Source organism: Misgurnus anguillicaudatus, chromosome 13, assembly GCF_027580225.2.
Source record: "Misgurnus anguillicaudatus chromosome 13, ASM2758022v2, whole genome shotgun sequence".
In the NCBI taxonomy this organism is placed as follows: Eukaryota; Metazoa; Chordata; class Actinopteri; order Cypriniformes; family Cobitidae; genus Misgurnus; species Misgurnus anguillicaudatus.
The window spans coordinates 31,779,622-31,792,719 of NC_073349.2; the positions used below are offsets into that span (position 1 = coordinate 31,779,622).

At 36.8% G+C, this 13,098-nt stretch overlaps 2 protein-coding genes across 3 annotated transcripts; both read right to left on the reverse strand.

The window, feature by feature from the left end:
• Positions 1-1,435: 1,435 nt before the first annotated feature.
• LOC129431052 (uncharacterized) lies at positions 1,436-10,377 on the reverse strand. The gene is made up of 8 exons (XM_055188752.2): positions 9,680-10,377; positions 7,671-7,991; positions 4,912-4,944; positions 4,654-4,733; positions 3,609-3,708; positions 3,359-3,472; positions 3,032-3,220; positions 1,436-2,877 (listed from the first exon to the last, which is right to left on the reverse strand). Exons 1-8 carry the CDS (start codon positions 9,723-9,725, stop codon positions 2,813-2,815), a joined length of 948 nt encoding a protein of 315 aa, XP_055044727.2. The 5' UTR covers positions 9,726-10,377; the 3' UTR covers positions 1,436-2,812.
• Positions 10,378-10,530: 153 nt separating this feature from the next.
• Positions 10,531-13,092, reverse strand: anapc10 (anaphase promoting complex subunit 10). Of its 2 annotated transcripts, none has more exons than XM_055188748.2 (5): positions 12,938-13,092; positions 11,777-11,896; positions 11,598-11,688; positions 11,235-11,355; positions 10,531-10,910 (listed from the first exon to the last, which is right to left on the reverse strand). In XM_055188748.2, the coding sequence occupies exons 2-5, from the start codon at positions 11,889-11,891 to the stop codon at positions 10,680-10,682; spliced, it is 558 nt and encodes a 185-aa protein (XP_055044723.1). In that variant the 5' UTR covers positions 11,892-11,896; positions 12,938-13,092; the 3' UTR covers positions 10,531-10,679. The 2 variants fall into 2 exon arrangements, with proteins under 2 accessions (XP_055044723.1, XP_055044724.1); XM_055188749.2 differs by having other exon boundaries at positions 12,913-13,070.
• Between the last annotated feature and the right edge of the window lie 6 nt (positions 13,093-13,098).

Below are 13,098 nucleotides of genomic sequence, written 5' to 3' on the forward strand. Positions count from 1 at the left end.
CTCTGGGTCTGGCGCTAGCACTTTTAGCATAGTTTAGCATAATACATTGAATCTGATTAGACCATTAACATCGCACCTAATAAAATAATCAAAGAGTTTAGATATTTTTCCTATTTAAAACTTGACTCTTCTGTAGTTACATTGTGTACTAATACCGATGGTAAATTAAAAGTTGTGATTTTCTAGACAGATATTTTTAGGTGCTGCGTAATATCACTATGCCTGCTGCAGCCATACGGCAGCAAAGTCCTTGAATATTACACCAGTTTGAGAGTATAGTTCTAGTCTGATTTCCCCCAAAAGTGGGCGTGAACCTGTTCAGAGACATTCTATGACGTTGCGCCGATATATTTACATATTTACTGATATATTTAATGTGATGCAATATATATAAAAATGCTTTTGCCCCACATTGGACTGTCTAAACAGGGACTGTCCCAAATTTCCATCATTTGACTGAAGTGTACAGCATATTGTTAATTCACAACTGTTATGAGATCCAGTATAATTTTCACATAGTTGTCTCAAAACTCTCTCAGAGTTTTGCAAGTTAAAATAACCTATTTAAATGTGTTTTATCTGCTGGGAGCAAATGTACTGAATATCATTAACTGCTGGCAGTAACAGACACAGAGGACAATTATCAAATAAGAAAACAATAAGATAGAAATACACAGAAAATTCTAACTATGCTTTAAAAAATACAACTTGTAGTGGCGGTTTTCCGGACAGGGTTTAGGCTAATTCAGGACTAGGCCTTATTTATATTAGGTCATTTAAATTTTTTTTTACAAACATACCTTACAAAAAAAAACACTACAGGTGTGCATCTTAAGACAAAACAGTGTCAACGATATATGTTAAGATTAGCCAGGACACAGTGTTTTTAAATTAAAGTGGCTCAAACTTGCATTTTAGTCTGAGACTAGTCTGGAAAACTGCCCGGTAGGGTTTGGGTTGGTCTGTTATATTTACAATTTGTTTTATATAAAAGCAGAAATATATGGTGTCCTTATGTACAGTAGATAGATAAAGGTGTGTGTGACTCACTGAATGTTGAGAAATGATGCTCAGGTTTAGGTGGGATGATGTTCGTGAGGCATTGTATTATCAACACACATTGTCACCAACAGAGAGAGCTGTTTACAAACTCACATCTTTTAAACATACTGAGATAGAAAACATGATGTTGAACATGATATTGTCTGTTTCTTTAAAATCTCTCTGAAACAACAAGGCCCGTCATCATCGTTGTTTCAATTTAAAAATGCTTTTGTCTGGAAACTTTTCTTCAGCGTGTCCCTTCTGAGAGGGAAGTTCCCTCAGTTATTTTTAGACATACATTATAACGTCAATCTCATTTCAGGAGTGCATTTTTAAAGATCAAACCATCATGAGACAGACACAATAGATTATTATAACACAGACCCAGACACAATTTTTCACACCTTTATTATGTTTATGTTTGCACTCCTGTCACTTTCGGTGTAACTGTATGATAAGACGAGGTCCACAAACAAACTTTCATTTGTAGCAGAGACGTTTGTGTTGATTGTGTAAAAATTCATCTAACGTAAATATTTTTTAAATGTTAGAGCCAAAGCCAAAAAGCGTTTGTTTGTTCCCCGCTCTCCACTATCTGTAGAAACTACTTGTGAAATATATCCACCTGTTTATCCATTAGTTAGTCATTATGCTTCACATTAAAGTCATGTTTCATTATCGTTTTTGATATTAACAATTTGTTTTTTATGAAGATCATAAAAACCATCATTATCCCTTTGTTATGTACAATATACAATCTGTATTATATAGTAAATTAAAACAGAAGTGTAAAACTGGGCTGGTCAGACGCTCCAACCAATTTAGCAAACACTGTTTACACTTTCCAAGAAATGTGATGTATAAAATGATAGTTGTCTCTGCATATTAAACTGTGAAAACAATAAAGTCATTCATAATGTCAACAAGCGTATGCACACACTGTAAATAATCTTTGCTGCCTTAAATTTTTTTGTTGAATCAACCCAGTTATGTAAACTTTATATTATTTATCTTACTATTATTACTTAAGAGATGAGTTTCTACAACTTATAAAATGAAGTTTGACTTTTTTCAACTATATTTAGTTACAATAAGTTATAACAACTAAGCTATAACAACTACAGTGACTGTAAAAAAAGTTAAAGTAACATAAAAATACACTCACCTAAAAGATTATTAGGAACACCTGTTAAATATCTCATTAATGCAATGGTGTGGGGGATGTTTTCTTGGCACACTTTAGGCCCCTTAGTGCCAATTGGGCATTGTTTAAATGCCACAGCCTACCTGAGCATTGTTTCTGACCATGTCCATCCCTTTATGACCACCATGTACTCATCCTCTGATGGCTACTTCCAGCAGGATAATGCACCATGTCACAAAGCTCGAATCATTTCAAATTGGTTTCTTGAACATGACAATGAGTTCACTGTACTAAAATGGCCCCCACAGTCACCAGATCTCAACCCAATAGAGCATCTTTGGGATGTGGTGGAACGGGAGATTCGTGCCCTGGATGTGCATCCCACAAATCTCCATCAACTGCAAGATGCTATCCTATCAATATGGGCCAACATTTCTAAAGAATGCTTTCAGCACCTTGTTGAATCAATGGGGGTCAAACACAGTATTAGTATGGTGTTCCTAATAATCCTTTAGGTGAGTGTACATGTTGATTTGACAAAAAAGCTGCATTTCTTTACAGTGCATCTCCTAAGTGACTGTAGGTCTGTAAACCAGAGCTTGACGTCTGCTTGGGAAACACACATTATGGTTGTTCCTTTGGCTCATCTAGATTAATTTCAGTGAAGATCTCTCCTGCCGTTCCCCATCCTGTGACACACACATCACACACATCAATATGATCAATTTGACACGCAGTATTACAGAAAAGATAACACGGCTCTATTCAGACCCAAAGCAAAGTGTAGGACACTCCTGTCACTGTCTGTAATGTCATACATGTCATCTCTTTGGTTGTACTGACCAGCATCAGAGATGTTGTTGTTGTTTTCATTATGAGCCGCATCACAAGAGTCCTCTGAAGTCGGACTGATCACGTCAGATTCTCCACTCATGAAGTCATCAAGATCCAGATTAAACTCAACTTTCTTCATAGGTGGAGTCAGACTGGGGCTCGAGGGGAAACTGTTCTCTTCTGGAAGATTCTGCTCTTCTTAAAGATGCCAAATAAGACGACATTGTTATCATCTTTATATCATCACATGAGCTTTGTGTTTGTATTCGCTTTACAGTAGCTTGTGTGTCAAAAGCTTTGGTCTTTGTAGGCAACAAACAATGATGTGGTCTTTACCGTTTCCCGAAGCAATCGTTTGTTCAGTTTTCTCTCCTGTGCAACCATTGGCTATCGGGCTGGACTTTTCATTAGATTTGTCGTCCTGCGTAAAGTCCAGACTTACAGACAAATCTAAACAGAGAGGTGTATTTGAATTATTATATGGCTACAGAGAAAGCAAAAAAATTTAAATAAACTGAGAAGTGCAAGCCATTGTGTCACTGTGTAAGTATATGTGATCACGTCCAGGGTTTGGACTGATTCTTGCCTTTGTCCTTGTGTTCATAGCTTACACCTTGTTGATCGAGGTCCATGAATGGCTCAACGTGTTCACTGGGACTGGTGTGAGTCAGGTCAAATGAATAACTCTATAACCAGAACCAGCCAGGTACAGAATGGTTACTATTGAAGAGTATTTTTTGCATTGTCTTAAAACAAAATGTGACCCTGGTCAACAAAACCAGTCATAAGATGCATATTGGTAGCAATAGCAAACAATACATTGTATGGGCCAAATATCATTAGGATATTAAGTAAAGATCATGTTGCATGAAGATATTTTTAAATATATCAAAAATTTATTCATCAGTAGTAATATGCATGGCTAAGAACATATTTGGACAGCTTTAAAGGCCATTTTTTTCAATATTTAGATTTTTGCACCTCAGATTCCAGATTTTCAAATAGTTGCATCTCAGCCATATGTTGTCCAATCAAACCATACATCAATGGAGGGCTTATGTATTCAAAAATGTGACACTTATGACTGGTTTTGTGGTACAGAGTCACAAATGTGTAAAGACAACGGTCCATATTTCTATGAAAATCATTTCAAATCACTCTTAAAAGGGACATATGATGAAAATCTGACTTTTTTTCATGTTTAAGTGCTATCATTTGGTCAAAATGTAAAAAAGATCAACCCAGTAACTTAGTTTTGGTAAACCATTCTCTGCAAGCATGTACAAAATAGATAATTGAAATTTGTCTCCCTTTGTGATGTCAGAAGGGGATCTTATTATAATAATGCCACCCCTTAATCTGCACTATCCAACCACAGCACCATTATGGTGATCAGTGTTTGCATTTTTTCAGCTCACTTGCATTTTAAAGAACACACCCAAAAGCAGCACATTTTTGCTCGCACCTACAAAGTGTCAATTTTAACATCTTACAATAAGTTATCTGTGGGGTATTTTAAGCTAAAACTTCACATATGCACTCTGGAGACACCAAAGATTTATTTAAGAAGAGAAGCTTGCTGCTTAGATGGTGAGAAAACACCGGAAGTGTGCACACAGAAGATCTCTTACCCTTCCTTTTTTCCTCAAGAAATACAAAACGCCAAGGAGGAGGATGATGAGGATCACGATAAAGACCAGTATAATGACAGCTGTGAAAATCAAATGAGATAATAGTGATAAATGTGACAGAAATATATGACTCTTATTATCATGAAACTGTGTGTGCTGTGGAGGAATAAAAGTCAGGCGTGTGAGAGGTTTGATTTTTGTGGATGCATGTCGTGTTTGTGTAAAAAGCAGATAATGTGTGCAGAACAGAAAACTCACCTACTGTATATCCAGCACCGTCAGCAGCACTGTCTGCAAGAGAAACACTTGATTTTATTCATATGGGACTGTTAATAATAATAATGTTTTTTCAGTCCAGAATGAAAAAATTAAACACAGATGATGATCAAAGTTTCAGCTTAAGCTCCACGTATATCTCAGTGAAATAAAATCTATGTTAAAATCATTGTTTTACTATCTTCTTGTGACCAATATTATAATAACTACTATATTATCCTATTATTATAGTAACAGCTTTAACTATTGGCAAGACTTCAGAAAACATGAAGTACCTCAAGCAGTAAACAAGTGATGAAAAGCTATGTGAGTATTGATGAACAGACCACAATAAAGCAGACAGATGATGTTAACACGACAGAAGAGTTTGAGCAAGTTAGAAAGATTTAGAATAAAGCCGTTAAAAACACAATTTGACTTTAATGATGCTGTCAGTTTTGAAGTACCGTGTGGTAAGTTTGCAGTCAAAAGCAAGCTGAAAACTGTCACCTGTCCCACAGCTACACCCACACCCTTTGTCACGCTCTCAATGCAAAACTTTGTGGTGGGCTAGTTTTTAGTATTCACACATGCATGTACACTCAGCGGCCACTTTATTAGCTAAACCAAATGGGGTCCATGTCATAGATTCAACAAAGTGTTGGAAACATTCCTTCTAGATTTTGGTCCATATTGACATGATAGCATCACGCAGTTGCTGTAGATTTGTTGGCTGCACATCCACGATGCCAATCTTCCGTTCCACCACATCCACACCACAAGGTGCTCGATTGGATTAAGATCTGGTGACTGTGGAGGCTATTGGAGAACAGTGAACTTATTGTCATGTTCAAGAAACCAGTTTAAGATGATTTGAGCTTTGTGACGTGGTGTATTATCCTGCTGAAAGTAGCCATCAGAAGATGAGAATACTGTGGTTATAGGCAACAATGGATAGACATGGTCAGCAAGAATACTCGGGTAGGCCGTCGCGTTTAAACAATACTCAAATGGTGCTAAGTGTGCCAAGAAATGACCCCCCAAACCATTGCACCACTACCATCCTGAACCGTTGATACAGGCAGAATGAATCCATGTTTTCATGTTGTTTACACCAAATTCTGACCCAACCATCTAAATATCACAACTGAAATTCAAAGTAATCAGACCAGGTGACGTTTTTTCCAATCTTCTATTGTCTAATTTTGGTGGGCCGGTGTGAATTTTGGCCTCAGTTTCCTGTTGTTAGCTGACAGTGGTGGCAACGGTGTGGTTTTCTGCTGCTATAACTCATCTGCAGGTTGGACATGTTGTGCGTTTAGAGATTGGTTGTATCAAGTGGTTATTTGAGTAACTGTTGCCTTTCATCTCAAACCTATCTGCCCGTTCTCCTCTGACATCAACAAGGCTTTTTTGTCAACACAACTGTGACTCGCTGGATATTTTCCCTGTTTTGGACCATTCTGTGGTTAAGATGGTTGTGTATGAAAATCTCAGTAGATCAGCAGTTTTCGACATACTCATACCAGCACGTCTTGCACCAACAACCATGCTACGTTCAAAGTCACTTAAATCCACTTTCATAGTCAATCTGATGCTCGATTTAAAACTACAGCAAGTCGTCTTCATCATAGATGCCTAAATGCATTGAGTTGCTGCCATGTGATTGGCTGATTAGCAATTTGTCTTAAAGGTGCAGTGTGTAGATTTTAGCAGGATCTAGCAGTGAGATTGTGAATTGCAACCAATGACTCAGTCCACCGTTCACCGAAACGCAAAAAGAAGCTACAGTAGCCGCCACAGGACAAACATGTTGTCGTCTAAGACAAAATACAGTAGTGACGAAATCCGCTCTGTAGGGAAGTTTATCCATTTAGGGCTTTTGTAGAAACATGGCAGCACAAAATGGCGACTTCTGTATAATATAGTTACGTATATAATATTTCATTTTTTTGTCATCAGATTCTTCAAAGAGTTACCCCCCAGTCACATTAGCTACAAGCGACAGAGACAGCACGACAGGCTACCATTCATTTTCAATGGAAGTGGCCGTTTGCCAGCGACAAGCGACGAGCTCGCCGCTGCGGGAGCAAGGCGGGGCCAAAATAGACAAGCAGGCTATTTTATGCAAATGATGAGAGACGCAACAAAGCGACTGCCAATCGGAGTGAAGGAGCAGCGTGACGTAGGTCTGTGGTCAAGTCTGAGAAAATAATTCAAGATGGCGGAAAAAGCGTATTTATGTATATATCTGATAAGTTTGGCATTTTATCTCATATATTTTGTTACTTTTATCGAGAAATAAATACTTTTAAATCCAAAAACACCATTCTTGTAACTTAACAATACCTCTAAAGTGACTTTTGATACCGCTTTTAGAAACTAGCCAAGGAAAGCCCATCAAGCGAGTGCGTGTCGCTCGATGTCATTCACTTTTGTAACTAATGTGCCTGCAGGGTTACACAATGCACCTTTAACAAGCAATTGAATGGGTGTCCCTAATAAAGTGGCCGGTGAGCGTGTATATCATGCAAATTTATACATGATGTATTTTTATGTCAGATTTGATAAATAAATGTAGGCTACAACAGAAGTTCATGAGTAATAAGTGCTATTCTGAGATAAACACCACAGAAAATCAATGACAGCTTCCTGCAGCCAAAGAGATGAACTTGAACCATAAACCGCTTAACATACAACCACAGACAGCTGCGTAATTCAAATCCACCAATCAGATTTAAGAATGATCATGTTACACAAACCTTTCCCGGTGGTCGTATTGGGCTTTCCCATGGGTTTAGTTGTTGAAGAGGTTGCATTGCTGTACGTCGAGACATCACTCACTTTAACATCGTCATCGAGGTCAGTTGTGGTATTATCAGCCGTGTTAAGTTTAGTTGTGTTATCATTAGTTGTTTTCAGTCCAGTTGTGTGTTCAGTTCTGGGTGTGGTTAATTCTGTTGTTGTGATGTTGATACTAGGGGTGAAAATGTTGAATGTGTGATCTTGGTTCGGTGACTCTGAAGGCAATAATGATGATGATGATGTGGAGAACATCCCAAAATCACACATAAGAAGAGTAACTGAAAAAATAGACAAAATGAATAAACATTTTATAACATGATGGAGGACTGGGTTATCTGTTGATTCTTACGCACTAAAGTATATGATTTAATGAAACATGAGCTTTATTTTAATAACTTAAGCCCATGGTTAAGGTTAGTCCTAGACTTAAACACATCTGAGCTGTTTCTACTAAAGACAAATTGCACAGACAGATCTTTAAATAAGCTAGTGACATTGATTTGATTCAAGATACACATCAGTAACGTCTTTGTATGTTTAGAAAAGATCTTAAACATCTTAACTAGTCCTGGCTTTAGCTAAGCCTTGTCTGTGAAACCAGGCCACGTGTTTATTTTACTGAAGTCAAAAATTAAACATTTTTGGGCGGTTTTCCAGACAAGGCTTATCCTAGTTCCAGACTAAAACACATTTGAGCTGGCTTAATTTAAAAACATCTCGTACTGACAGATCTTAACATATATCAATGCCATTGATTTGTCTTAAAATGCACATCAGTAAAGTTTTTTTCTAAGGTATGTTTGTGAAAATAACTAGTCCTGGATTAATCTAAACCCTGTCCAGGAAACCGCCCCATAGCCTTGGTTTCATAGACAAGGCTTAGCTAAAACCAGGACTAAGCCTTAGGTAAATTAAGACATCTTTTATAAACATGCCTGTCAAATAGGTGATAGATTTAAAACTAAGTTATACACATTTTTACATTTATATGTTATGAGTTTCATATTTAGAAACAAGCCAAGAAATAAAAAGGGTGTTGCTCAGAAGTTACACTTAGTTCAGAAGGCCCTAAAGACGATCTTTAATGAAGAAAAAAAATGCTTATAATAAAAATATAAGTCATTATGAAATGTGAGATTAAATCTTACAATTAATCTTAAACTATTGAGATCAAATATGGGAGGAACCTCTGATGGAGACAAATCTTAGAAACAATACACCGATACAAACGTCTCCATTTGCTTTCTATTCTCATTGCTGTCGTCACTGTAAAAAGTGAAAAGTTGGATCAACTCAAAAAATCACGTCAATTGGTAACACCTAAAAATTTTATTTTATTATGTTTTTGGAATTTTACTTAAAAATTCCCTTTAGTTTTACTTAAAAACTCTAGTTGAATCCTAATTTTATTAGGTGTTACCAATTGAAGTATTTTTTTTAGTTGATCCAACCTTCCACTTCGTACAGTCTAGAAAAAATGATTATATATTTTTAATTATTGTGGGACAGTTTGCATATAAAGTAGAGTGTAAGAAATATTCATAGTTTCCAATTTAAAGAGACAAAAAGTGAGAGAAACCCATTACATTGAGTTAAGATTTGTTAAGGCCCTTTCTCTAAAGGACATAAATACATCAAGAAATCTACTATTTATAAAAAACATGATGTAGAAATGAATCATAATCACATAATATAGATATCTGTAAATAAAGCTTTACATCAAATAAAAACCTGTGTCTTTAACCAGACATTTGATCCTGAAAATTACCGAAATAAACGGAAATGCATTATTTTCTAGTTTCCCTTAAAGGTGTAATATATCAGATCAATATATCAAACAGTGATTTTAAAAGATTTAAACACAAGTGAAATATTACACTTAAAAGACTGCTTTCTAAAACACGATTGCGTCATCTTCCAAAATCAAAATCTTTTCACCATCTAAAAAGAATCTAAAGCAACTTACCGAAAACACGTAATAACACACGACAAGTCTGCATCTTTTCCAGCATTGTTTTTCTTTGTTTTACAAATATAGTCCTGTTCAATCTCACTAGAGATGGTCTTTCTCTGACCTTTTTTAAAAGATTGACATAGTTGGTTTAAAACATGCTAACCACATCAGGGCTCAACAGGATGCTAGCAGAGACACATGCACACACACGCACATGCACCTTCTCGAGAGGAACTTCCTCTTAATGTGCTAATGTAACCTGAAAGCAAAAGAAGTCTACTGGTAACAACTAATCTTTATTAATAATCATACCGGTAGATTATTACAATATGCACTGGACCTCTCTTCCTTTTCTCTTGTAGACAGTCACTCAATATTTGTTAAAATATCACAACTTCCCTTTTTATTATCATTAATTAGAAGTAGTTTTCATCTTATTGTTTTTAGGTTAAAAACTTTGAGGCGCATAGCCAGCGAAACATGACCCTATTTAGAATTAATCACAAGGTTATTTCTTTAGATTCAAACATATAAAATGATGCGAGACATCCAGATAAGGCCACATTTTTACCCCAGTGAAGGGTGATCCTATTGTAAGCTCAATGGCGACCTCTCATGGAGAGGCTTTTACTAAAGTTATGAAGATCAAAACCATTGTTTCCAATTGTGCTCATATTAGTACACTGAACAAAACATGAGGACAAAAAAAGTTTACATCCTAACTCTCAGAGGTCTTCACTTTGAATCTGCGGGGGGTTTTTTGTGCAATATCTACAAGACCTTGTCCTTTTGTTCTACATATATTGTCTACATATAAACTGGTACACTCCTGCTTGCTGTAATACAGTATGAAGATATTCAAGTTTTTAAAAACAAACATTTATTTTTTGTAGCATAACATTCACAGAGATTAATCTTTGAACACTTTCCTTTACAGAACACATCAAAGACCCTGAAGTGGTTTTATTCCAGGATAGAGTTACACCTCAAGTCCATTGAAACTCAGCTCAGGTCACCTGATGGTGCGGTACATCATGAAGTCCACAGTGGTGCATCGTGGGAATTTCCCAATAGAACCTTCCTCCACAGGCGTGTACACCTTGATCTGTCGCATATGCGTGTCGCGCCCATTTTGGTGGTTGGCCAGCACAGCGATCTGGATCATGAAGGTTCTGATGGGATTGTTCACCAAATCTAACAGTGGGATATGAATCCAACCGCTCGGCTCCACCATCTCCAACTGCTGCTCACACACAATGTTATTTTGTGATAATCAGGGACGCAAACTCATGAAAGATGAAAATAGAGAGATATTCATAGGTGTGCTACTCTTTAAATTCATTTTACGTTTTTGAAGCTCAATTGGAGCATTGCATTAACAGTTTAACGGTCATGGGTTTAATTTCCAGAGAACATGCATACTGATCAAATGTATGCTTGTAATGCAATGTAAGTCCCTTTAGATGAGCACATAACATTAAAGTGATTTTATAGGTTAAAATGTCGTCATTTTTTGTCATTTTTACAGATTCAAAGATTCCTGGCATCTTTAATTCATTTTTCTCACCCGAATCTCCTGCAGGTTGTGAAAGTTGTTTCCGACTCTGACTGAGATCTTGCTGGGAGTGTAGCTCTCATCTGATTTATAATCAGCATAAATACACAGCATCTTCACAGTGGTCTTCCTCCTTAGAGGAGATAACAGAAAAGAGATGTTTTTCAAATACTCGCTCTACTGAATATCACACATTCTGCCGGATAAAGGGCTGGCAGACCTCAGGTAATTTTTTTATTCATAGATATTATTGTGAAAACGTAACTAAAAACATTGATTCTCATCAGAAGAATTGGTACGGTGAAATATTGCAAACCCTTGATGTATTTTCAGTGGTATGAGACAGTAGATGTTCAAGACTCTCTCTGGCTTTACCTGAACTGAATGTTGACGAGATGTGGCTGAGAGCCGTCAGACTGCCAGTACGTCTCTAGATTATCATCCCTCAGCTGATCCACTCCAAACCCTTCACAAACACACAACAAATGAATGAAGGAAAACTAAGCAAAGCAGAACAATCAAGGAAAGATGATAAGAAGAAATCAAGCACAAACCTGGCTTACAGGAAGACAGCGACCACACAGCTTGTGATCCGATTTCTCGGACGGTACCGGTGCGCTCCAGCTGCTTGGGATCTGCACCCGGAGGGGTTTTGGTGGCAGCTGCCATTGATACTAGAGAAAGAAAATAAACAAAACATAAATTAACTTATAGGTATTTCAAAAACATCATGAACATAAATTTATGCATATGTTTAAACAAACTACCACATTTGCTACAGTCAATATCATAAAAATTCTAGACTTTCACACGTGCTAAACTGTTGGCTTTAAATGCTTATATCTTCTGTATGCGAATGTTGATTCATACCAAAATGTTTTTTGTTTTTTTTGCATAGTTGTGTTTGACACATGAAACTGTGTCGGGTTACGTATGTAAGTGTTGTTCCCTGAGAAGGGAACGAGACGCTGCGTCTCCCTTGCCATACTTCCTGCGTCCCTGTAACGTTGTCTTGGACAATATTTTAGATAGCGATATACTTTCTGGCTCCTGCGTCACCCTGTCTTTGTCGTTAAGCCTCACCATTGGTTGAATTTGATATACACTTTCAGACCCACTTACCCCTGGAGGCGTCACAGCGCAAGTTCCCTCGAAAGGGCACTGTAACAATGCATCTTAAAAGGTAACACAATGTAACCTTGCTCTCACTTGAAATGTGTCCCCACATTTAGTCCTTGAATTTGAGGATACTGGACCTGGAAAGTCCTTGAAAGATCCTTGAATTTGAAGTTAAAAGGTGTGGGAACCCTGTGCAAAATCTTTATTAATATAAAATCTCATTAGACTATAAACTGCTGCTAACCACCACCTTATACTAACCAGACATTTTACTGACCACTGCCTGCACACTTATTTATGGTGGACGTAAGATTGTTTTTCATCTAAAAATGTCTCACTACCATATTCATTTATTTAATGCACTTAACACATTACATACTACATAACTACACTGTATGTAACATAACATCTGACACATTGTTAGCAAGTTACCTTAGTTGCCCATTAAAGTATTATAATATTTACTGTGGAAACATCAACATTTGAAATACAAAGTATAAATATTAAAATACATTTGAATTTAATATATATGAACACAACATGTACATGTCGCGGAAACAATCACACTTACTGCAAAGCAATACAAAGTTACTCACAGCACTGAATAAACACGCGCACTCCTGCGTCTTCTTACTTCTGCGATCACGTTAACTTAAATTCAAAGTCATTGTCTTTAAAAATAAACAAATATGATAATAAACGTCCACACACAACGTTCACATTCCCCGGCACTTGCGCTCTCTGATGACGTTTCTCT

Coding starts and splice junctions, on each gene's coding strand:
- LOC129431052 (XM_055188752.2), bottom strand. CDS start 9,725: ATGCTGGAAAAGATGCAGACTTGTCGTGTGTTATTACGTGTTTTCG. Junction 3,473..3,608: donor CTATGAACACAAGGACAAAG/GCAAGAATCAGT, acceptor CTCTCTGTTTAG/ATTTGTCTGTAAGTCTGGAC. Junction 3,221..3,358: donor AACGATTGCTTCGGGAAACG/GTAAAGACCACA, acceptor GGCATCTTTAAG/AAGAGCAGAATCTTCCAGAA.
- anapc10 (XM_055188748.2), bottom strand. CDS start 11,891: ATGGCAGCTGCCACCAAAACCCCTCCGGGTGCAGATCCCAAGCAGCTG. Junction 11,356..11,597: donor CTCGTCAACATTCAGTTCAG/GTAAAGCCAGAG, acceptor ATCTCCTCTAAG/GAGGAAGACCACTGTGAAGA. Junction 10,911..11,234: donor ACAACCTGCAGGAGATTCGG/GTGAGAAAAATG, acceptor GTGTGTGAGCAG/CAGTTGGAGATGGTGGAGCC.